The 23,022-nt window shown below is 42.2% G+C and overlaps 1 protein-coding gene across 1 annotated transcript in view; it reads right to left on the bottom strand.

The window, feature by feature from the left end:
- Positions 1-23,022, bottom strand: part of rgs3a (regulator of G protein signaling 3a) — a 284,842-nt gene that overhangs the window by 243,074 nt on the left and 18,746 nt on the right. Inside the window, 1 exon segment of the mRNA XM_048258184.1 lies at positions 7,020-7,131. Coding sequence (XP_048114141.1) covers positions 7,020-7,131 — 112 coding nt within the window.

The raw sequence follows: 23,022 nt of genomic DNA, 5'->3' as shown, positions 1-23,022 counted from the left end.
AGTGTGTGTGTGTGTGTGTGTGTGTGTGTCTAATCATGGGGTGCTGGAGCTCCACTACTGGGGGGGGCAGCATGTGAGCTCAACCCACACACACTCGCCACTGGGGTAAAACTCAACCCACACACACACCATACACACTCGCCACCGGGGTGAAACTCACAAGTGAGAAAATGTATGATATATTTTGACATCATGTGTCTAATCTGGTCAAACTATCTCAAATCGACATTTACAAATACTGAAACAGCTCAAGGAGAAGATGGCTGTCTCTGATCCAGCCAAGTCTGACTACTGCTGAAATAGTGAGCTTACGAAAGAGTACACAGTCTGATAGTACAAACCTTTAAATGATACATGATAGACTCCCAGTGTCATGGCAAGATGAAAGACTGCAAAGCCACTGATGCAACGTCCTTTTCTGGAAATCACAGTCTTTTTTAAAAAAAACTTTTTTAAAATGTCTTATATAATAACTCAAGAAACTTCACCACATGAAGACAAGGCTCTTAATGATACACATATCAAGATGCAAAAAGGCATCAAAGCTATGACTTGCATTCTCTCTGCATCTGTGGTCTTGTTGATCTTGACATTGTCAGATCCTGCTGCCATCTAAGAGCAGTGGGGAGCACAGCAACAAAAACTAATAAGATCTGCTATCTACCACGACAACAACAACAAATAAGATCTGCTATCTACCACGACAACAACAACAAATAAGATCTGCTATCTACCATGACAACAACAACAAATAAGATCTGCTATCTACCATGACAACAACAACAAATAAGATCTGCTATCTACCACGACAACAACAACAAATAAGATCTGCTATCTACCACGACAACAACAACAAATAAGATCTGCTATCTACCATGACAACAACAACAAATAAGATCTGCTATCTACCACTTCCATATGAGATTAAAAGCAGCATGTAGCACGACAATAACAACAAATAAGATCTGCTATCTACCATGACAACAACAACAAATAAGATCAGAGGGGTATTCCAGAAAGGGAGGTTTAACAAACACTGAGATAAAACTTAACCTCTGGGTTGTCTGAACCTGTGGCGACTAAACCGAGCTGTCGGTTCCAAAACACCGGTTACCAGTTAGTTCAATCAACCCTGTGTTAGATAACCTAGAGTTGTCTTGGCGTTCCGCGGCCCGAACTTATAAAGGCATCATCTATTGAGAGTCGAAACAATGAGTGAAACCGGTGAAAGGAAGAGCACCGTATTTTTCAGAGGCGGAGTAGTCGAGGCTTACGAGGAGAGAACTGTAATAACAAAAAAAGAGCAATACTTAAGCGCCTGCGTCCGAGACCTTACTTGGCAGAGAATAGCCTAACTGACCGTGTAAATGCGTACGTTATGATAGCCTAATGCCAAAAGCACAATTAATTATTGACTATTGTATTGTATTGACTGCTTTGAATGATGCTTTCTTAAACTAGCCTACCTTATCACAGATTGAGTGGGCCATAGAATTCTTTGAGAATCCCAAATGTAATTTTCTATTTTAACGTGGGTTCTGCAGCTGTGGGCCAAGTTAGACTTTTGCGCCTCCATCATCGGAAGGGTGAAGAATGTCGGAAGGCATGGGTAGCCTATTGGACACATTTCGGTGCACATTTGGGAAATTTAATAAGTGATGCTGACCTGCCAGTTGGTGAAACTACACTTTAATGATCCTCGTGGGTTTGTGTCCAGGAAAACGAATGAAGTTGCGAAGGAACTGCTTTAGCCCAAGGCAAACTTTACGCACCGACTGACAGCTTGCTCTGCGTCTCCAACACTAACGTTACAAAACCCCCAGTCGGAGAGCGATCATCGATGCACATAATTTGGAGAGAGGCAAAAGACACATGTAGGCCTAGTCTATATTTAAACGTATTTATTCATTTTCTATATGTTTTCCCTTTTTTGTAGCCTACTGCACTGTAATTATATCTTCAGTGTGTCTGAGATGTTTTTTGTCCATCCGTGTCCATCCATGTCTGGTGAGCCAAAGGTAAATGTCCACTATAGGCCTATGGTGTTGGCTAGCTAAAATTTATTTTATTCTATTCTAATCCATGCGTAGCCTAATGTAGTCGAGAATGCTTTTCAAGTAGCCAAATTTAGGATTCAGCAGAACAACTCTAGCGCTCTTGAAAACCTTGTTTGGAAAAGAAATGATGAGCTATCATGGGATGTTGTGGTCTTATCGCCCTCTCACGGCTAATTCCACGGATAAATATTACATGATTTTGTGCTTCTTTGTCAATCGGACCTTCTTCAGAATGAAACGTCATTGTGTGACAAGTGTAAAAATAGCGGCCTGGTTGAACATGCACTGAAATAAACGAACATAATTGAACATAACTTGAACAAAACCTACCCCCTACCAGGTTAAGTTCAGAGCCTATGTTACCATAGTTACTTACATAGCCTGATCATTTTTGAGCTTTCTGGAACTGAAATCCCAGGTTTACTGTTTACTCTGGGTTTACATACCCAGTTAACTTCAGAGCCTATGTTACCATAGTTACTTACATAGCCTGATCATATTTTAGCGTTCTGGAACTGAAATCCCAGGTTTACCGCTAACTCTGGGTTAACATACCCAGTTAAGCCAGTAAACCTGCTTTCTGGAATACCCCACTGCTATCTACCACGACAGCAGCAACAAATAAGATCTGCTATCTCCCACAACAACATAAACAAATAAGATCTGCTATTGCTGGCAACAACAATAAGATCTGCTATCTACCACGACAACACCAACAAATAAGATCTGCTATCTACCACGACAACACCAACAAATAAGATCTGCTATCTACCATGACAACAACAACAAATAAGATCTGCTATCTACCATGACAACAACAACAAATAAGATCTGCTATCTACCATGACAACAACAACAAATAAGATCTGCTATCTACCATGACAACAACAACAAATAAGATCTGCTATCTACCATGACAACAACAACAAATAAGATCTGCTATCTACCATGACAACAACAACAAATAAGATCTGCTATCTACATGACAAACCAACAAATAAGATCTGCTATCTACCATGACAACAACAACAAATAAGATCTGCTATCTACCATGACAACAACAACAAATAAGATCTGCTATCTACCACTTCCATATGAGATTAAAAGCAGCATGTAGCACGACAATAACAACAAACAGGATCTGCTATCTATCACTTCCATCTGACAGAGAATCAGATCTACACATTTCATAGTCATACCAGTCACCAGGTTCTAAATACAGCTGATCTAGAACACCAGTCACCAGGTTCTAAGCACAGCTGGTCTGGATGAGGAGAGAGAACACCAGTCATCAGGTTCTAAACACAACTGGTCTAGAACACCAATCACCAGGTTCTAAACACAGCTGGACTGGATGAGCACAGAGAACATCAGTCACCAGGTTCTAAACACAGCTGGTCTAGAACACCAGTCACCAGGTTCTAAACACAGCTGGTCTGGATGAGGAGAGAGAACACCAGTCACCAGGTTCTAAACACAGCTGGTCTAGAACACCAGTCACCAGGTTCTCAACACAGCTGGTCTAGAACACCAGTCACCAGGTTCTAAACACAGCTGGTCTAGAACACCAGTCACCACCTATAAACTGATTAAAAGTCCATCAGACAGATCCACAGGAACCTGTCCACAAGTCTATTAATACAGTGTGTGTGTGTGTGTGTGGTTGCTACTATGATGGGATTGGACCACATGAACACAGTACACTTTTCCCACAATACAAGAGTGCACATATTCTACTCAAAAGTGCTCAGAACTCAAATCTCACAGATTAGATGTGGTCTAACTCAAAGGTGACAGGGTTGACCTCTTCTGTGCTGTCAAACCAACCCGGCTTCCCCTTGCTGTCGGTATGGCAGTTTGACAAGGGTAGCCTATTTAAAGTTTGCTTCCAGTTGTCAGGACCGTGACCTCTTTGTTTCAACGGAACAATAACCGCCTCTGGCCTATGCTACACATCGGTATCTATGGAAACCCTTTATTTGCCGTGTAAACATGGCCATATTTGACAAAAGTGTGTTTATTTGAACTGCGTGTGGCTGCTGTAAAGGAGAGGCAAGCTGTTGAGGCAGCTACACGCCATGTTTACCCAGCGGTAACTTGCAGGACAAAGAGGAGGAACTTGGCCTCGAGTCATCGTAAATATCCCAACCTTTAATATCCCCCCTAGTTGTGCGACCACACTGTAGCTCGTGCCAAACATTGATGACATAGACATCCGCAAAATCGGTTGTAGGAAGTTCTACTAGGAACTCAATTAAACGTCTGGCAGACACAATACTTACTGTCGAGACAATCAGAGAACCAAAACAAAGCGTCTTATTCAGTTGCACCCATTCGAACCAAAACAAAGCGTCTTATTCAGTTGCACCCATTCGAACATCAACTCAGGGGCTCAGGGGTCAGTCGCAGGTCTACACTCCGCCCATCACTCTACACTCCGCCCATCACTTCATTACTCCACCCATCACTTCATTACTCCACCCATCACTCTACACTCTGCCTTCACTTCACTACTCCTGCTCCTTTACACACATTCACACTCTGAATATGGAGAAATCAAGACAGCCCTGCTGAAAAAAACAGCCTGACCAGCTAAAGGTGGTTTGCTGGTTGACCAGCTTGTTTGACCACCCTATGATTGTTGACCTGCTAGACCAAGTCAAGTCAAGTTTATTTATATAGTGCATTTCATACACAGAGGTCATTCAATGTGCTTTACATAAACAAAACCAAACAATAATAACAAATAAAAGCATAGAAGGGCAATATAATCAAAGAATAGTTAAAAGGTAAAGATCATAATAAAAAGAAAACATAAAACACAAGGTAAGATCATTTAAAAATAAAGAATAATTAGTAAGCAAAAACAAAGGCAAAAGTAGTAAAAAAAAATAATAAAAGAAAAGGTAGAATAATTATCAAGGCAGATTCAGAATTTGTAACTCAGCACAGTTAGCAGAAAGCATCTGAGAACAGTTTGGTCTTAAGTCTAAATTTAAAACTGGCTACAGTTGGGGCCTTTTTGATGTCATCCGAAAGTTGGTTCCACAACTGAGCCGCATAGCAGCTAAAAGCTGCTTCACCATGTTTAGTTCTAACTGTAGGTTTTACTAGCAGGTTTTTCACCTGGTACCTGAGAGGACGAGAAGGTGTGTACTGCCTAGGCAGTTTGAAAGACAATTCTCTGCCCGCCCCTTGGATTAAGCGAGGTGAATGGTTCGATGCCAGACTATACATTTCAATGATATAGGATGGCCCGCCAGGCTAGAAATTTAGATCACTGTCAATTAATACACCAAGATTTTTAACAGTATCCTTTGCCTTTAACCCTTTTGTGTCAAGGAGAGTGGCAACCCTAAGTCTTTCCTCCTTTTTACCAAATATAATTACTTCAGTTTTTTCTTTGTTCAGCTGAAGAATAACAGCTGAAGCTGTTCTATACACTGACACATAGATTCAAGAGGACCATAGTCGTTTGGTGATAGAGCTAAGTAAATTTGTGTGTCATCTGCATAGCTATGATATGAAATCAAATTATTTTGAATGATTTGTCCAAGTGGGAGCATATAGAGATTGAATAATAGTGGCCCCAAGATCGACCCCTGGGGAACACCACAGGTCAAGGACGTTGGTATTGAGGTATAGTTTCCGATGATTTGCCCGAAAACCAGACTGAAAGTAATCAAAATACCTATTTGATGTTAGGAAGGTGGTTAATTGATTAAAGACTACTTTTTCAATAATTTTGCCAATAAAAGGTAGATTGGATATGGGCCTGTAATTGTTTAGCATGGAGGCATCCAGGTTATTCTTCTTGAGAAGTGGCTTTACAACAGCTGTTTTCAGTGACTTAGGAAAAGTGCCAGACAGCAGTGATACATTTACAATTTGAAGGACATCCGCCGCTATGAGGTGAAAAACAGTTTTGAAGAAATTGGTAGGCAGTGTCTAAGACACATGTGGAAGAGCTGAGATTCTGTACCGTTTTTTCAAGTGTTTCGTAGTCTGTCAAGCTGAACTCTGACATCAAGTTTAGTTTCCCTCTGTTTGTTGCTGGAAGTTCAGGTTGTTGAATTTGTAATTGAGCAGATATGTTGAGTCTGATTTTGTCAATTTTACCTTTAAAAAAGATGAAAACTCATTGCATTTATTAGTTGAGAGAAGTTCAGGCGCTAATTGTGAGGGGGGATTTGTTAACTTATCAACAGTTGAAAATAGAATACGAGTGTTATTAGACCAGCAAAACTCCTCTGGAGTATAGGCATATATATATAGGAGTGTGTGTGTGTGTGTGGGGTCCTACTCTACACTCTTACAATTCATTGCAAACAGCGGAATCATACAAGTGCATTATGGGAGACTAACACAATGACAAAGCACAATAGTGCACAGGGCTGCAGCACAATAGTGCACAGGCTACAGCACAATAGTGCACAGGGCTGCAGCACAATAGTGCACAGGCTACAGCACAATAGTGCACAGGCCTGCGGAGGATACTGTGTGTGCGGAGTATAAAGATGAATCTCTCCTGTGTTGTGTCAGTCCTGTGTGTTATGCTGTGCGGTTCTGTGTTGTTTTGCTGTGTGTTTTGCTGTGTTGTGTTTTGCTGTGTTGTGTTGTGTTATATTGAGCTCTGTTATGATGTGGTGTGTTATTCTGGATGTGGTGCTGTTTTCTTTTACTTGTGTGTGTGTGTGCGCGTGCATGCGTGTGTGTGTGTGTGTGTGTTTGTGTGTGTGTGTATATGTGTGTGTGAGTGTGTGTGTGTGTGCGAATGAGTGTGTGTGAGTGTATGTGTCTGTGTGTGAATGAATGTGTGTGAGTGTGTGTGTGAGTGAGTGTGTGTTTGTTTGTGCTTGCGTGTGTGTGAGTGAGTGTGTGCATGTGCTTGCGTGTGTGTGAGTGAGTGTGCGCGTGTGTGCATGTGAACTGAGTGTGTGTGTGTGTGCGTGTGTTACTCACCCTCCTGGAGGCGTAGCTGCTTCAGGTAGAGAGGGTTCTGGAGAACGTTACACCGGCCGGGATCGTCCTCTCTAGTCACCAGCATCAGGTCTGTGTATATGAACACAGTCACCTGCAGAGAGATGGAGAGAGAGAGAGTATGCATGTGAGACAGACATAGTGGTAGTGGGTGGATGGGTGTTAAAGATAGAGAAGAAAGTGTGTGTGAAAAAAGAGACAAATTGTGTGTTTCACAGAGAGATAGAGAGATAGAAAGAAATCTATTGAGAGGGAGGGAGTGGAGAAAGTGTGTGTGTAATGGAGTGGAGGGAGAAAGTGTGTGTGTGAGGGAGTGGAGAAATAGTGTGTGTGTGAGGGAGAAAGTGTGTGTGTGAGGGAGAAAGAGTGTGTGTGTGTGAGGAAGTGGAGAAAGAGTGTGTGTGAGGGAGTTGAGTGAGATGCAGCTACATGTGAGGGCTGGTAGATCAAACAGCTGATGTCTCATTGTTTAAAGTTTACACATACACATACACACACACAAACTCACACACTTGTGTACACAAATGCACGCAAACACATACACACACATACAAACACAAACACGCACACATACACACACATACACCCATTCACACACACACACATACATGCAAATATGCTCGCACACACATACAATCATACACAAGGTGATGACCGTTGACTGTTATAAACACTGACCATAATAAGATGTCAGGAGGAATATAAATACACACACATACACACACACACACACACTCTCACACAAACACACACACACACATACAGTGGGCATCGCTTTCAAATGACCACTTCAGTCGCGCATTACGAGGTGTGAAGCTGCGTGAAGCTTTAGTACCACTTTAGCCACTGTGCGCCGCCTGCCACTGTACATCGCTCTGTCTGCAGCCCCTACTGAAAAAGCAGGAGACTTGCCGAGGAGTAATCCCAGCCTACTTAATTCAATAACAAAATAAATCATGCATAATTAAACATTACCTCGATTTAGGCTACTTGGGTATGTCTTAAGGCTTGACTACACGGTGGTAACGAAAATCGAAATCGAAATTTACATTACATTACATTGTCTACATTATTGTCAGTGTTGGGGGTAACGCAGCTACGCAAATCAAAACAGTGGTGTGATAATTGAGCCAGTAGAGAAATAACTGTTCAGAATTAATCTGTAGCCTTGGGTAGGCTTCTGCAGAAAACAATGTTGTTGCCGACACTAATACTATCTGGCGGCGTTTTTAACAGGCTACGCAATGGGGAAGCTTAGACAGCTATGACCCACGTTTTGATTTCGTAGAATTAATTTGCCCTACTTCTTGACTGCAATGTAGTCAATTGACTGCTTGACATGTCATTTTTTATATTTCTGTACAATACACAAATACATCTGCTTTATGCAAGAATTACATTCATATTTGGCTGACTTCTGCAGACACGCATAAAAAACACTGCCAGGCCATCCTTAAAAATATTTTCGTTTTGCAGTAACCGACCCTGTCAATTTAGAACCGACCCAAATATTTTTTTTTCCCCTTTTAGTCCGACCGACTTGCGGTTGTAAACATGCTAAGACCTAATCGATTTACTCCAAACAACCAATACAAATAAAATACTATTTATTTTAGTAGGCCTAAGTATTGTGAATATAAATTGCCTACATACAAGCGTAGGCTCTCTTAAATAAAACCCTGTGGCGTCATCTCTACACCATTGGTTTATGAATGTCACACTATGGCCTATAAACCCGTTTCATTCACACAAACATCTCGACTCAAGCTTATTACTTGGCACGGCTCTGGAAGAACTGTGCCCAGAGTACACAACTGTTTCACCAGCACATTTAAATGACTTCACTAAAACCGTGCATAACTGGAGTTACACCTGTTATCTGAGCAGTCTGTATGTCCTCATTTCTTGAATCGAAGGACGATATGAGTCTGTTGCATAGATGTCAGTCGCATAATGTTTGAAAACCACTGGCTCGTAATCACAATAATGTAACACCACGACAGTTGGATACTTCATCATGTTCCCATGCCTACATTTTTGGTGAGTAGCATAGAGATCGTTAAAACAATAAAGTATGGCTCTCCGTTTGGGACATCCAAAACGTATATTTTTAATAGGGTAGACTACCGTCCGGAGATGCTGACTAGCAAAGGCCTCGGGATAACCGTTATCTCCACTATCATCAGTCAATGCCTCCTTGATCAAAGTGGGGAATGAAAGAAAAAGTTTGAGAACCACTGGCTTAACAAGTTACCTGCAGTACAGAACACACAGAATATTGCAACAGAAAGTTGCCTTTATAATCAACTACCATTTGTTCCAACAGCATTCAAACAAAGCCTTTATAAAAGTGAAAAAATATATATTCCATAAGAAGTAAAATAAAATACTGTTACTGTAGTAACTGTATCCCAAGCTTCAGCTCCCCACGTCTGTGACAGGCAGGCGTGACACATACTAAATTCTCAGCTTGTTTATACCCCACACTGAATCGTATAGACCCGCTAGGCCATCACTGTGGGGGCGGTGGCCTTAGCCTACTCTCTGGGATTTAAGTCAAGCAATATAACCATACAAATGTTTCAAAATGAGTAATTTCGGTTTTGTCTGAACTGGCCATTGTAGGCTACGTAAAAATAAACAAGTAGGCCTATTCCTATCCAATGATATCGCAAATGTTTGTTTTCCAAAGTAAAATTTCACTTCACCATGCACCTTCGACAATGAATAGCTCATTACACTTATGTTACTGTTGAACGTAGGGCCTAACTGGTATCATTACAAACATTATTAAGTCCTAAACACTGGCATTTTATGGCATTGTGTCATGTAAGGTCGTTGCAAAATCTAGAGAAATGTGTGAGGTGGTCAGCTGGGGACAATTGAGACACACATTGATTGTGTTATTACTTGCATTCCACACTATCCACAGCTGTGGTATCGGGGCAGGAGGATTACTGTTAGCAGGTGGCTTTATAAAATTCTTCAACAGAAGGCCTGCCTCGAATGCAGGCTTGCCCAAAATAAAGGCCTGTGGTTTGCAGCCTACAGTAAGTAGGTTAAATAACAGACCATACAAAATGTGCGGTATGATGATTTTTTACGAGCAAGATGTTTTTGGTGCTCTGCATGTTCTTAAATAACAATGATCATCAGTAGCCTAATATTCACCATTATTTTGTGTAAATGGGCTATGCATTGGGTTAGACACCAGGGGCCATATTCACAAAGCCTTTTATCTTACCACTAGAGTAGGCTACTCCTAAATAGCAATAAAAAGATTTTAGCTATAGGAGTTTCTCTTATTAAGTTATTCACAAAGCCTTTCAGACCTAGGCTACTCTTAGTAAGGAAAATGACAACTCCTGAACAGATTCTGGAACTGAGCTCTAGAATCTTTGACTAACAGTCTAAGAGTGAGTGAGTCCGTTGCTATGGATGACGTTATTACTCATGCACGAGCTTGACTGAAGTGACCACCTTGATTGGCTGATGATTGTAACGCGGGAATGATTCCAAACACCTCCCTTACGATGAGTGGCAGGTGACAGGTCTGAGAATGCTGCGCTAGACAAGGACAGAAGATGATGAATAACTAAATAAAAAGGCCTAAATGAATCAAGAGTAAGGCAAAACAAATAGCCTAGTAGCCTAATGAAACATAATAGATTGATGTAGTATCTTGTAACATTATTAAATTAATCTGTTACTATGCCTATGCCTACGTTTGCAAAAGAGAACATTTTAATTTGATTCACAATAATGTTACATTTAATTTACATGTTGACAATGAGTAGCCTAGTTTTGGTTGTTGTTGGTGGCGTTATTGCATGTTAGTTATGCCTACAATGCAAAATTGCTTCCTCACGATTGGAAGCTCCTGTAGCCGTATAGGATTTCAAAACAGGCGAAATGCCACAAAACCGGTTTGTGAATAGGTCTGTGAGTCCTCTTGACTTCTTTTAAGCTGTCACAGCTGGTGGGAAGGTGTGATTTGTTGGGGGCAGGGCCGGATTAACTGGGCACAAATGTCTGATGACCCCCCCTGCCCCCCAGTCATCGTGAATCGGGTGGTCAGTTAATAGGCTATGCCGAAATAGTTTTCAACATTTTGAATATTAGTGTCGGGTGAATTAGGAAATGTTCTCAAAGTACCCTAATGGCTAAAAACTGCTTGGGATCCCCCCTGTCAAGCAATATAACCATACAAACGCCACCTCATTGTTTCAAAAGGAGTAAATTCGCTTTGTCAGAACTGAGCTGTGGACGACCGCGACACGGCATGCCCAATTGAAAATAAATTAACATACACAGACCCTTCTCGCGTCAGTCACTGACATGAACGAAACACAGAACACACAGTGACCATCAAAAATCGTTTATCGCCTGTAACTCCGTGATAACAGGACGTAACAGGAAGGCATTTGGCTGTGCAACGGAGGTTAATATGCTCTATATTTTGTCCAAATGATGTCTGTCTATCATCGTTGCACTCGGAGAAAACCAGAATGTTTCATTTGTCCTGCATTTCTTCTCTGACTGCAAACGGGATTCACTTGCAGTTAACCAAATATTTCTTTATTAGGGCAGGGCAGGCATATTTCTGGCTATTAAATTATTTCTAAACCAGTCTGCTAAAGTCTAGCAATCCAGCTTGACAGGCTGGTCACCAGCATGACGATCTCTCCCCTGCTGAAAAAAAACAGCTAGAAACCAGCTTCTGCTGGTTTTAGCTGGTCTTTGCTGGTTTTCTTCCAGCTCTTGCTGGTGTAGCTGGTTGGGCCACCAGCTGGATATACTGGTGTGACCATCTGAGGAAGCTGGTCATGCTGGTGTGACCAGCATGTCATGTGGGATACAGCTGGTGCAAGATGGTCATGCTGGTGACCAGCCTGTCAAGCTGGTCATGCTGGTTTGCTAGAATGACCAACATAAGCTGGCATGGCCAGTTAAACCAGCACTGTAGACCAGCAACACCAGCTAAAATGACCAGCTTGAGGTGGTACGACAAGCAAAACCAGCAGAATTACCATCATAAGCTGGGAAAAGTTTTGCTGGTCTAGCAGGTCAACCATCATAGGGTGGTCAAACAAGCTGGTTAACAAGATGATCAACCAGCAAACCACCTTTAGAAACCAGCTTATGCTGGTAGCTGGTCTAACACCAAGGTCATCACCACTGACCACATGCACTATGGCCTCTAACACCAAAGTCACTGCCACTGACCATGTCCACACTTCCTTCCACTCTGCCTTCTGCCCACTGAGTAAGCATGCGTCTGAAAATATGTCAGAAATGTGTGTCATCACGGCACCATAAGCAGCTTTTGATTTTAAAACTGTCACTAAATGCATCATATAATCCCTGGAACCAAAAGGAGGGGGAGCTGCCTGCTCTCAGATTACTCTCATTCACACACACAGCAGAATAGGCAAGAATCACACTCTCAAAAGGTCACACACCAAATATGCTTACTGTGAGGTGGACACACCACAGTATCTCACGTTATTGTCTCTCTCACGTACATGCATCTCATTGTCTCACGTGGATCTCATTGTACATGTTGTGGTAAGAAGAGTAAACATATTTAGAGGGAAAGAACAAGCATAACTCAGCAGGAGATATAAGGATGCCTTACGAGACCCCAAGAGAGTCAGCAGAGGCAGGACTGGGGTGGTGGTAGCGTAGTGGTTAAGGAGCTGGGCTAGCATGCAGTAGTAGTGTAGTGGTTAAGGAGCTGGGCTAGCATGCAGTAGTAGTGTAGTGGTTAAGGAGCTGGGCTAGCATGCAGTAGTAGCGTAGTGGTTAAGGAGCTGGGCTAGCATGCAGTAGTAGTGTAGTGGTTAAGGAGCTGGGCTAGCAAGCAGTAGTGTGTGTGTGTGTGTGTGTAGGGAGGTGGTAGTGTAGTGGTTAAGGAGCTGGGCTAGCAAGCAGTAGTGTGTGTGTGTGTGTAGGGTGGTGGTAGCGTAGTGGTTAAGGAGCTGGGCTAGCAAGCAGTAGTGTGTGTGTGTGTGTAGGGTGGTGGTAGTGTAGTGGTTAAGGAGCTGGGCTAGCAAGTAGTAGTGTGTGTGTAGGGTGGTGGTAGTGTAGTGGTAACGGAGCTGGGCTAGCAAGCAGTAGTGTGTGTGTGTGTGTAGGGTGGTGGTAGTGTAGTGGTTAAGGAGCTGGGCTAGCATGCAGTAGTGTGTGTGTGTGGGGGGTATTGCAGTATGGAAGTTGCTTTGGACAGAAGCCGCTGCTAAATGACATTATACAGTAATATAAGGGTACATGAATTATCATGAATTCATGATTTATGTACCTCTTCCTTCCTTAATATCCGGTTGAGGCTGAATCCGGTTTAATCCGGTTAAGGTTGAAGACAAAAGGAGGAAAGGATAAGAGGAAGAAAGGAGGAGGAGAGGAGGTGCCTCTCTCTCTCTCTCTCTCTCTCTTTCTTTTCTCTATCTTCTCTATTCTCCCCCTCATGCTGTTCTGTGTAGAAAAAGCTGTTTTTGCTCCGGTGGTTAAGGAAGTATAAGGAAATACTCTTTTGATCCTGTGAGGGAAATTTGGTCTCTGCATTTATCCCAATCCGTGAATTAGTGAAACACACTCAGCACACAGTAAACACACACAGTGAGGTGAAGCACATACTAATCCCGGCGCAGTGAGCTGCCTGCAACAACAGCGGCGCTCAGGGAGCAGTGAGGGGTTAGGTGCCTTGCTCAAGGGCACTTCAGCTGTGCCTACTGGTCGGGGTTCGAACCGGCAACCCTCCGGTTACAAGTCCGAAGTGCTAACCAGTAGACCACGACTGCCCAAATTGTTGACAATACATAAGGGCTAAATGGAGCAGTAAGCTCTCCTCCACCTCTCCCCTCTCTTCTCTCCATCCTCCTCTCTCCTCCACCTCTCTTCTCTCTTCCCTCCATCCCCCATCAGTTTACAGATACTAGTGGTTAGTAATTGACTGTGTGTGTGTGTGTGTGCACAATGGAGATTTAAATAAGAACATTTCTTGGGGAGAAATGATAAATGTAATGAAATAATGGGACAGAAGAGGAACCGTGCAGAGCCATTAATATGTAAGAGCTCACATTAGAGAACCACAGCATGCACATTTGATTATCTTGTAAAGCCATGAAATATTCAAATATATAGTCTTTTTCTGCACATGCAACTCTGTGTGCATGTGTGTGTGTGTGTTTGTGTGAGAGTGTGTGTGTGTGTGTGAGAGAGAGAGTGTATGTGTGTGTGTGTTTGTGTGAGAGAGTGTGTGTGTGTGTGTGTGTGTGAGAGTGTGTGTGTGTGTGTGTGAGAGACAGTGTACAGTGGGCAGTGCTTCGACTTGGCCAGCTTCACTCGCGGTCCACGCGTGGGATCACGCGGTATCACGCGACTTTAATTTACATGTTGGTTTTCTCCGAGTGCAACGATGATAGACAGACATCATTTGGACAAAATATAGAGCATATTAACCTCCGTTGCTCAGCCAAATGCCTTCCTGTTACGTCCTGTTATCACGGAGTTACAGACGATAAACGATTTTTGATGGTCACAAGTTTACTTCATAAGCGTTTATTTTTTTGATTATTAAAGAGTGTTTTTCATTTACATGTTTGTTTGTAATGGATGCAACCCTTGAGATCGCTTGTCATAAAGCCCGATACCGTGGGTGCTCCCTCTCTCGAACACCACGAAAACATTGAGCACCCGCGTGTGCCAGCTTACAGTCCGGCTAAATTTACATTAATTTAAAATCAAACATCGCAGTTTATGTTAAATTCAGCATCTCATAATGTGATTGGATATGTTGCTGTCAATTCCCTACTCCATATATGGTTTTTAAAAGTCAGATGTTCCCTGGAAAAGATATTCGAAAATTAAGAATGTTTTTTGACTTGAAAAATACACAAATTTTTGCTAACTCCATTCATTCAACCCTTGAAGACATGGCGGTCTGGTTAAGCTATGTAGATCGTTTCACTACCATTTAATTTCTCAGAATTTAGGTCTACTAGGCCTACAATAACGTCATCACCAAATACATCTTTTATTTTTAGTTGATCAACCACAAAGAGTAGCATAGGCCTACTGTGCACAGTGCACTGACGACTGTAGCAGCTCAAGGTAACCAGTTGTTGTAGATGAGAGGCAACCCCTTATTTCAGATAGCCTGGACAACATGTTACCTGGGTGTTGCCTCGTTATTAATTAATGGTAGCCTACAATAGTTAATTGATTAGCGTAACATATTAGTTGGTTCAAAGAGTAGGGAATCAGGATGGAGAGAGTCAGCGTGTGTTTGCTTTTAGTTGATCAAATCCAGTTTAATGCTAGTTTTCAAAACATATATTTTTTTACATGTCTTTTGTCTGAGTGGCTGTAATGTAGCCGCGGCTCATAGGCGTGTGGCGACTTCAAACCGCCTAAAACAACTTGTTTGTGAATGTCTGACAACTGCTGCAGGCGCGTATGCAGCGCAAAGGAAACCAGTAGGTGGAGAAACCAGAAGGCACACAACACTAGTGTTAATTTTGTCACCTATTTTTTAATTTAGTCTTAGTCTTAGTCTTGTGACGAAATGTCCTTTTAGTCTTTGTCATATTTAGTCATTCAAATATCATTTTTTGTTAGTCAAGTTTTTAGTTGACTAAAAGTCTCATCATTTTAGTCTAGTTTTAGTCAAAAGAAAACTAAAAGTATCTTAGTCTTAGTCAGTTTTAGTCAACACATTTTAGTCTTTTTTTAATAACAAATTATTTCTGATTACCATTTGAGTCAAATAGTGTTTCACACATCTCAATTTTCCAACAATATTGTGTGTCCACAGGGCTACTTTCGTCTGTTATAATTACTCATTCTGATTTTTTGTCCCGTCAGTATGTTTACATGCACAGGTAAATTCGAGCTATAGTTATAGCTCGGCTGGGATTGACCATAGACAGTAAAGATTTGACTGGACCACTGTCATGATCGTAGACCAGTGTTTCTCAAAGTGTGGTCGGGGGATCACTGGTGGTCCATAAGGTATCCCAAGTAGTCCATTGAGCAGGCGTGGTAAAATATAATATAGATGAGTTGTTTGCAATATTGAACCAACTTGTATGTAAAAACAGTTCTGCAACTAAGATATGCCAGTTTAAATCATACAGTATGAATCCACACAAGCACATAAGCAAAGTACAAAGACAATAAGCAAGGTGGTTCAGTAGGCCTATTGTGTAGACTAATTATAGGCTACTGTTGAAGTAGGTCTAATCTTTTTTTTTTTTAGATAGGGTTAGTTAAGTGGTCCTGAAACTGAAAAGGTTTGAGAAACACTGTCATAGGCCAAAGTATTGATGTTTTACTCCGCCTCGCTAGATGGCGATATGCGCCCAAACACAACACATTCCCCACATTCTCCGTCTTAGCCATAGCTAACTTGCTAGCGAACTTTCCATATTAGCTTACTTGCTAGCAAACTTTGCATCATCAGTCTAACTAGTTAAATTCTGGGGGATGTTAATTTGTATGAGAGAAGCTTCAACTTCTGGGTATGTAGCATTGTGGCATAAAGCTTAGGTAGTTAGCTTGCTAACTCTGGCAGAAATCTCCAGTGTTCTTGTTCCATGTAGTTTCATGTTGCAGCCACAGGGTTGCAGCAACAGCACGTAGACTAGCCTACAGGAAAGCTGTGTATGAACTCATTCGGAATATTTTGAAAACGTAACAGCTAGATATTCTGTCTTCTCATTTTGTAGACGAAAATGAAGAGAGATTTTATCTTAGTTTTTATTTCATGCAAAACATTTTAGTCTAGTCTTTTTTCGTCAACAATAATGCATCTTAAGATAGTCTTAGTCAGTGTTTCAGGACATTACTGCCGTCTCGTCATCGTCTCGTCTTAGTCATGAAAAAAAAGGTTGTTGACGAACATATTTCCTCTCGTCTCGTCTGACGAAATTAACACTACACAACACCGAAACGATTTTAAGGCTATTTCGCATAGGCTACTCAATGGTGCTATTTCACACGCATTATAGTGACCCCCACTCACAGGGGTTAGGTGGAAGGTGTTAATAGACGATTGGTGTAGCCTACAGTGGACTAGGGCTGTCAAAATTGCTCAAAAATGACGTTCGAATATCCCCTCTAAAATAAACACATGTATTCGAATATATTGGAATATCTAGGCTATATTATATGCGCATTATGTCAGTGACGCGCATCATGTCATCTGTTTTTAACCTTTTGTATGGTTATTGCTTGACAGGGGGGATCCCAAGCAGCTGCAGCCATAAGGCATTTCCTAATACACCCAACACTGATATTCAAAATGTTGAAACTATTTCGGCATAGCCTATAAGTAGTTTAATTAAATGTGATGTTAGTTGTAAACAAACGGGCTACTTGGTGAGGCTTGGCCTCACAGATGCGCTTGTCCCTTAAATGGCAATATAAATCTTCACGATATAGGCCTATTAACCAGGGCTCGAATTATCTTTTTGACTTTAAGGGGGTCTCTCTCTCATAAAAAGTTGGCACATCCAGTACATAGCCTAAAGGCGATACAATTAAATAGCCTAGACACAAGTGGCGCTTTTGCGCAGTATGCGCACGGTAGGCCTTGACTATAACTTGACAGATTTGATAGAAATTGATTCCTTTTAATTAATTTCAACATATTATTGATTGCAATAGTCCATATTTCATTTCAATTTCACAATACAAAAAAATAGACTAAACTTAGTTTAGTCTGAGTGCCATTCTCAATTTAAAAACGTAACTCATTTGAACCATACCACAGTCTCAGATAGGCTAAAACACAATAATGCATGTAGTCTTTAACTTATACACAGGGAAAATGCACCAACTGGCAGAAATTAATAAAGCCATTGCAGCCAAACTATGTTCTAGTATTATAGGCTAATGTACACATAGTGATATTAACACCTCGGTGTTCAGTCGTCTCGTGTGTTGAACCGTGGAAATAAATAGACGAACAATTTTGGAATTTGCACTGCGTGATGAGATGTTGTCGGGTAACCATTGAATATTCCGCCATCAGAGATTGCTAACAGGTGTTTCAAAATATCTAGGAACTTTCAGGAGCTCTGAATGGCAGAGGATAGTTGCAGATCAATTCATTGAAGTAGGCTGTATTATGGGCCATAATTTATTTTTGTCAAAAAACATAGAAGAGGCGAAGCGCAAGTTCAACAACAAACAGGACTTTTTCAGCCCAATGACCGCCTATGTAAATAGACAAAACACTCGCATCAAAGCAGGGTGACTTCTTCGGACTTGCGAGTGCTGTCAAATCGATATTAGGCTATGCGGTTTGCTCATATAGTGGTGTGATGGTGAAGTGCAGTCATGCTGCGTTCAAGAGCGTAGGGTAGGTCTACATCCAGTAGTTTTTATGGGAACCAGTCCTCACTCTAAGGGAGCTCGGCTCCCTCTTGCTCCCACGTAATTCGAGCACTGCTATTAACTGACCGCCCGATTCACGTTGGCTGGGGGGCAGGGGGGCCCATCAGACATTGTTCCCAAGGGTCTATGAATTGTTAATCCGGCCCTGTCCCCAACGAACGCAACTTTCCACCTCTGAGATAGCTTCTAGAGTCTAGAGGACTCCTAACTCACTAAGACCTACTTACTGTAGGCTGCGCAAACCACAGGCCTTTTTTTTGGGGCAAGCCTGCATTCGAGGCAGGCCTTCAGTTGAAGAATTTTATATAAATCCTGCGCTAGCAGTAATCCTCCTACCCCCCCCTTGCACAGCTGTGGATAGTGTGGCATGCTCACGCTTTATGTCTCCTTCTAGCAAACTAGGCCTATAGCCCAACCATTTACGTCTTCAAAAAATAACAACTTGCTAGATATGCCTTCATATCTTTGGGCTTCATTCAGCATTTTGTTCTTTCACTGGAAATTACTCTTCTACATTTGCTGCCTGCTGCATCCTTTATGTTTGTATTGTTTAGAAAATGTTTGACGTCTTGAGACTACAAATAGCCTACAGATTCTTGCGTGCGTACATTCTCTATTCTCTCCAAAATGTTCCCGTTCTATAGGCTGGCCAAGTGCGTAATTCTGTGGCATAAAGCAGATGTATTTGTTTATTGTACAGAAAAATAAAAATAACCTGTCAAGCAGTCAATTGACTACATTGCAGTCAATAAGTAGGGCAAATTACGAAACCAAAACGTGGGTCATAGTTGTCTAAGCCTCTGCTGTGAGGCCAAACCCATAAACAAAGATGCATTGATATCTGCAATAGAGTTTTTTTTGGCGAAACAAGCTCACAGCCGAACGAGTCATAGCACTGAAGGGAGAGGCAACTGGCATGTGATCTCCCCACGGGCCAATGGATGTACAAGTTTTCTCCTGTGCCTATGATATTTAATCCAGTGTTTTGTCAAGTTGCAAAATGCTATACACGTGAACGGGCACCTGCACATATACTTCTGTGGCGCATTGCGTTGGCCGGCAGATGACAGCCGTCGTTGCGCAGCAGTTATCAGTCTCCTGTCCAAGAGTTAGAATCTGGGTTAAAATTTTGACAACAATATTGACATTGTTGTTTACCTACGTTTATCTTTTGTGCAGATCATATTATCAAAATCAGAATCAGCCTTCTTGGCTTGGTTTGCGTAAACTAACATGGACCCCCATCCATGAAAATCAAAGGCTACATATTCTCAGCTTACTCGTCAAAAAGTGCACACCACCTTCTTATTATCTGCAAGTGTGTGACTTTTACTTGCGTGCACATGGCTGCAAATTGACTTTTAATTTATGTATTTTCTGCCTTGGGCATTTTAAAATATGGATGTATGGTGGTTAGAAGTGTAAATATCAATTAGAATAAATATATTTATAATTATTAATTTGCAAACAAATAACTGGCGTCAGTGATGTCTTTGACACGAAGATCCCTGGAACTATGCTTCTACTGCATTCTACCACAGGTCGAGAGGTGTAGTTGTAACTACACAACTTTACGATGGTGGTTGCGAACGTTCGTTGCTACTATGGTTTTGGGAAACACTAACGTAGTGTAACGATGCATTGGACTAAGTTCCAAATATGAATGTAATTCTGCGGCATAAAGCAGATGTATTTGTTTATTGTACAGAAAAATAAAAATGACATGTCAAGCAGTCAATTGACTACATTGCAGTCAAGAAGTAGGGCAAATTAATTTACGAAACCAAAACGTGGGTCATAGTTGTCTAAGCCTCTATAGCGTAGCCTGTTAAAAACGTCGCAGAAGCCTACCTAAGGCTACAGATTAATTCTGTTATTTGTTCTGCAGTTCCGCGTGTTCTGTTCGTTCTGCATGTTCCACGCGTTCTGCATGTTTCACATGTTCGGCATGTTCTCCGTGGTTGGAAGTCTTTTGCTCTAATCCTGCCACTGGCTCGGGAGGCATCTCCACTGCTGCCATACTAATCGCTCGTCTGTGTGTGTGTGTGCTTCCACTTCGACCATGCTAATCACCCCTGTGAAGGAGTGTGCTGAGAACCATCACCCTCGCTGCCTGGCTGGCACTTAAGAAAGCTACTGCTGCCAGACACACTTCAGCCCACACACTCACACATACACACACACTGAGTGTCAGGCCCTGGTCAGCCAACTATAGATGTGTGCCCACTGGCAGGGCCACACACAATTTTACACACACACACGCACACACACAAACATACACACACTCAAATATATGTATCTCCAGTTCTAGGGAGTTTTTCCTCGCCCCTGTTACCCATGGGCCTTCTTTTCTTTTCTCTGATTGGGTAACACTCTGTAAAGTGCCATGAGACATGTGTAATGTTTTAGCTCTATAAGTTAAATTAAATTGAAAGTTCAAATTCAAATACACACACATACACATCCATACAGACATGCACACACACACACACATACACACACACACACACTACTGATGTCTGCACAGCCATGGTAATAGCTGGGTAAGAGGAATCATATCGCTCTGTGCTAACCCAGCCCTGCTGTAGTATGGCTCTGTGCTAACCCAGCCCTGCTGTAGTATGGCTCTGTGCTAACCCAGCCCTGCTGTAGTATGGCTATGTGCTAACCCAACTGTGCTGCATTAGGGTACATTCAGATTAGGTGTTTTTTTCCAGCAGTTTTCCGTTATAATCCTTTGGAGAAGATTGTGTGTTCAAAAAAGTCCTTGGCTTAAAACTCCTTAAACGCGATCGTGGGCGCCTTTTTCTGCAGCTCAGAGCTGTTTTGAAAGTTGAGAAATGTTCAACTTCTAGAAGATAAATGCCCTATGTCACGTTATTGGACAGCTGACCAATCATAAGCAGATAAATGCCCTATGTCACGCTATTGGACAGCTGACCAATCATAAGCAGATAAATTCCCTATGTCACGCTATTGGACAGCTGACCAATCATAAGTATAAGTATATATACTTTTTTGAACCCGTGAGGGAAATTTGGTCTCTGCATTTAACCCAATCGGTGAATTAGTGAAACACAAACAGCACACAGTGAACACACAGTGAGGTGAAGCACACACTAATCCCGGCGCAGTGAGCTGCCTGCTACAACGGCGGTGCTCGGGGAGCAGTGAGGGGTTAGGTGCCTTGCTAAAGGGCACTTCAGCCGCGGCCCACTGGTCGGGGCTCGAACCAGCTACATTCCGGTTACAAGTCCAGAGTGCTAACCAGTGGGCCACGGCTGCCCTATAAGCAGATAAATGCCCTATGTCACGCTATTGGACAGACCAATCATAAGCGGATAACCGAGACCTGTGGTTAAGACGCTTCTGGCTAGCCTAGAAATCTAGACGCGCCCCTAGCGGCAGCAAATTACAAATTACATTTGCTGCCAGGGCTAGTCTAGCAACTCTCCGTTGGCTTGTGAGCTCCAGAAATCGAAACTTAATCAGGCATTGAAATGTGTATAGAGTCGTTTGGTGGGCTTAACATAATGATTGATGGCAGAGTTGCAACGGTTTGGCTTGAATTCCCTGCTACATGAAAACAAATATCCTATTGTGTCCTATTGCGTGCAGAGGGAATTTGAAAGACAACTGATTATCCCGCCCCTCGGACTGAGCACTGCGAACGGTGAGTGCCCAGACCCCACATTTTAATGTGGGGTCTGGCTTGCCAGGCTAGCTTCTGGCTGCTTTTTGGAACGAAACAAACCTCCTCTACAAACATGTACACCCCACTTCCTCCAACACCCCCCCCACACACACACACACACACACACACAGGCACACACTTACACACACAAACATACACACACACACACACATTCTTTGTTAAATAGCTTGATGCTGTCAATTATAACATGATTGCCTTCACACACATTTCCCAAACAACTGCCTGTGAATGTGCTTATACATGTGTGTGGAGGACATTTCACATGAACTTGGGTGTGTGTAATGTTGAGACTGTGTGCGTGTGTGTGTGCGTATGTGTAGATTGACACGGAAGTGTGTGTGTGTGTGGGGGTGGGTACAAATCTACACATCTGGGGTCTGCTCTGCCTCTCTCTGCACCAACTGACGCACGGGACATGCTGATTGGCTGAGATAGCAGGCTTGACTTGCTAAACCACAGCAGAGGGGACACATGCACACACACACACACACACACATCCTTGCAGAGGTGTTGCTAAGAGTTTCAGTAAGGTTACCTCATACTATTTTAGTATCGGTCATACACAACTATGAAACAATGTATGTGTGTGTGTGATCACACCCGACTATGAAACTGTGTGTGCGTGTGAGAGAACAAGACAATAAAAAGATTTATCTGACTCATCCTATGCAACATGATATGCAACCGGAACCAGCATCTACTTTAAGAGTAGCAAATGTCATATTGCGCCATTCTGTGGATGAGATGTTTTTATAGTTTTGTACATTTACGTTTGTTATCATTTAGGAGATTTAGGAAAGTAACAAAGCGTTGTGCTCCACCAGGCACCATATTCCCCAAACCAATGAGATTAACAGAGCATGTATACAT

This window comes from Alosa alosa, chromosome 12, assembly GCF_017589495.1.
Source record: "Alosa alosa isolate M-15738 ecotype Scorff River chromosome 12, AALO_Geno_1.1, whole genome shotgun sequence".
In the NCBI taxonomy this organism is placed as follows: domain Eukaryota; kingdom Metazoa; phylum Chordata; class Actinopteri; order Clupeiformes; family Clupeidae; genus Alosa; species Alosa alosa.
Note: the sequence above shows the minus strand (reverse complement) of the source record. Positions and strands in the feature narration are given on the sequence as shown.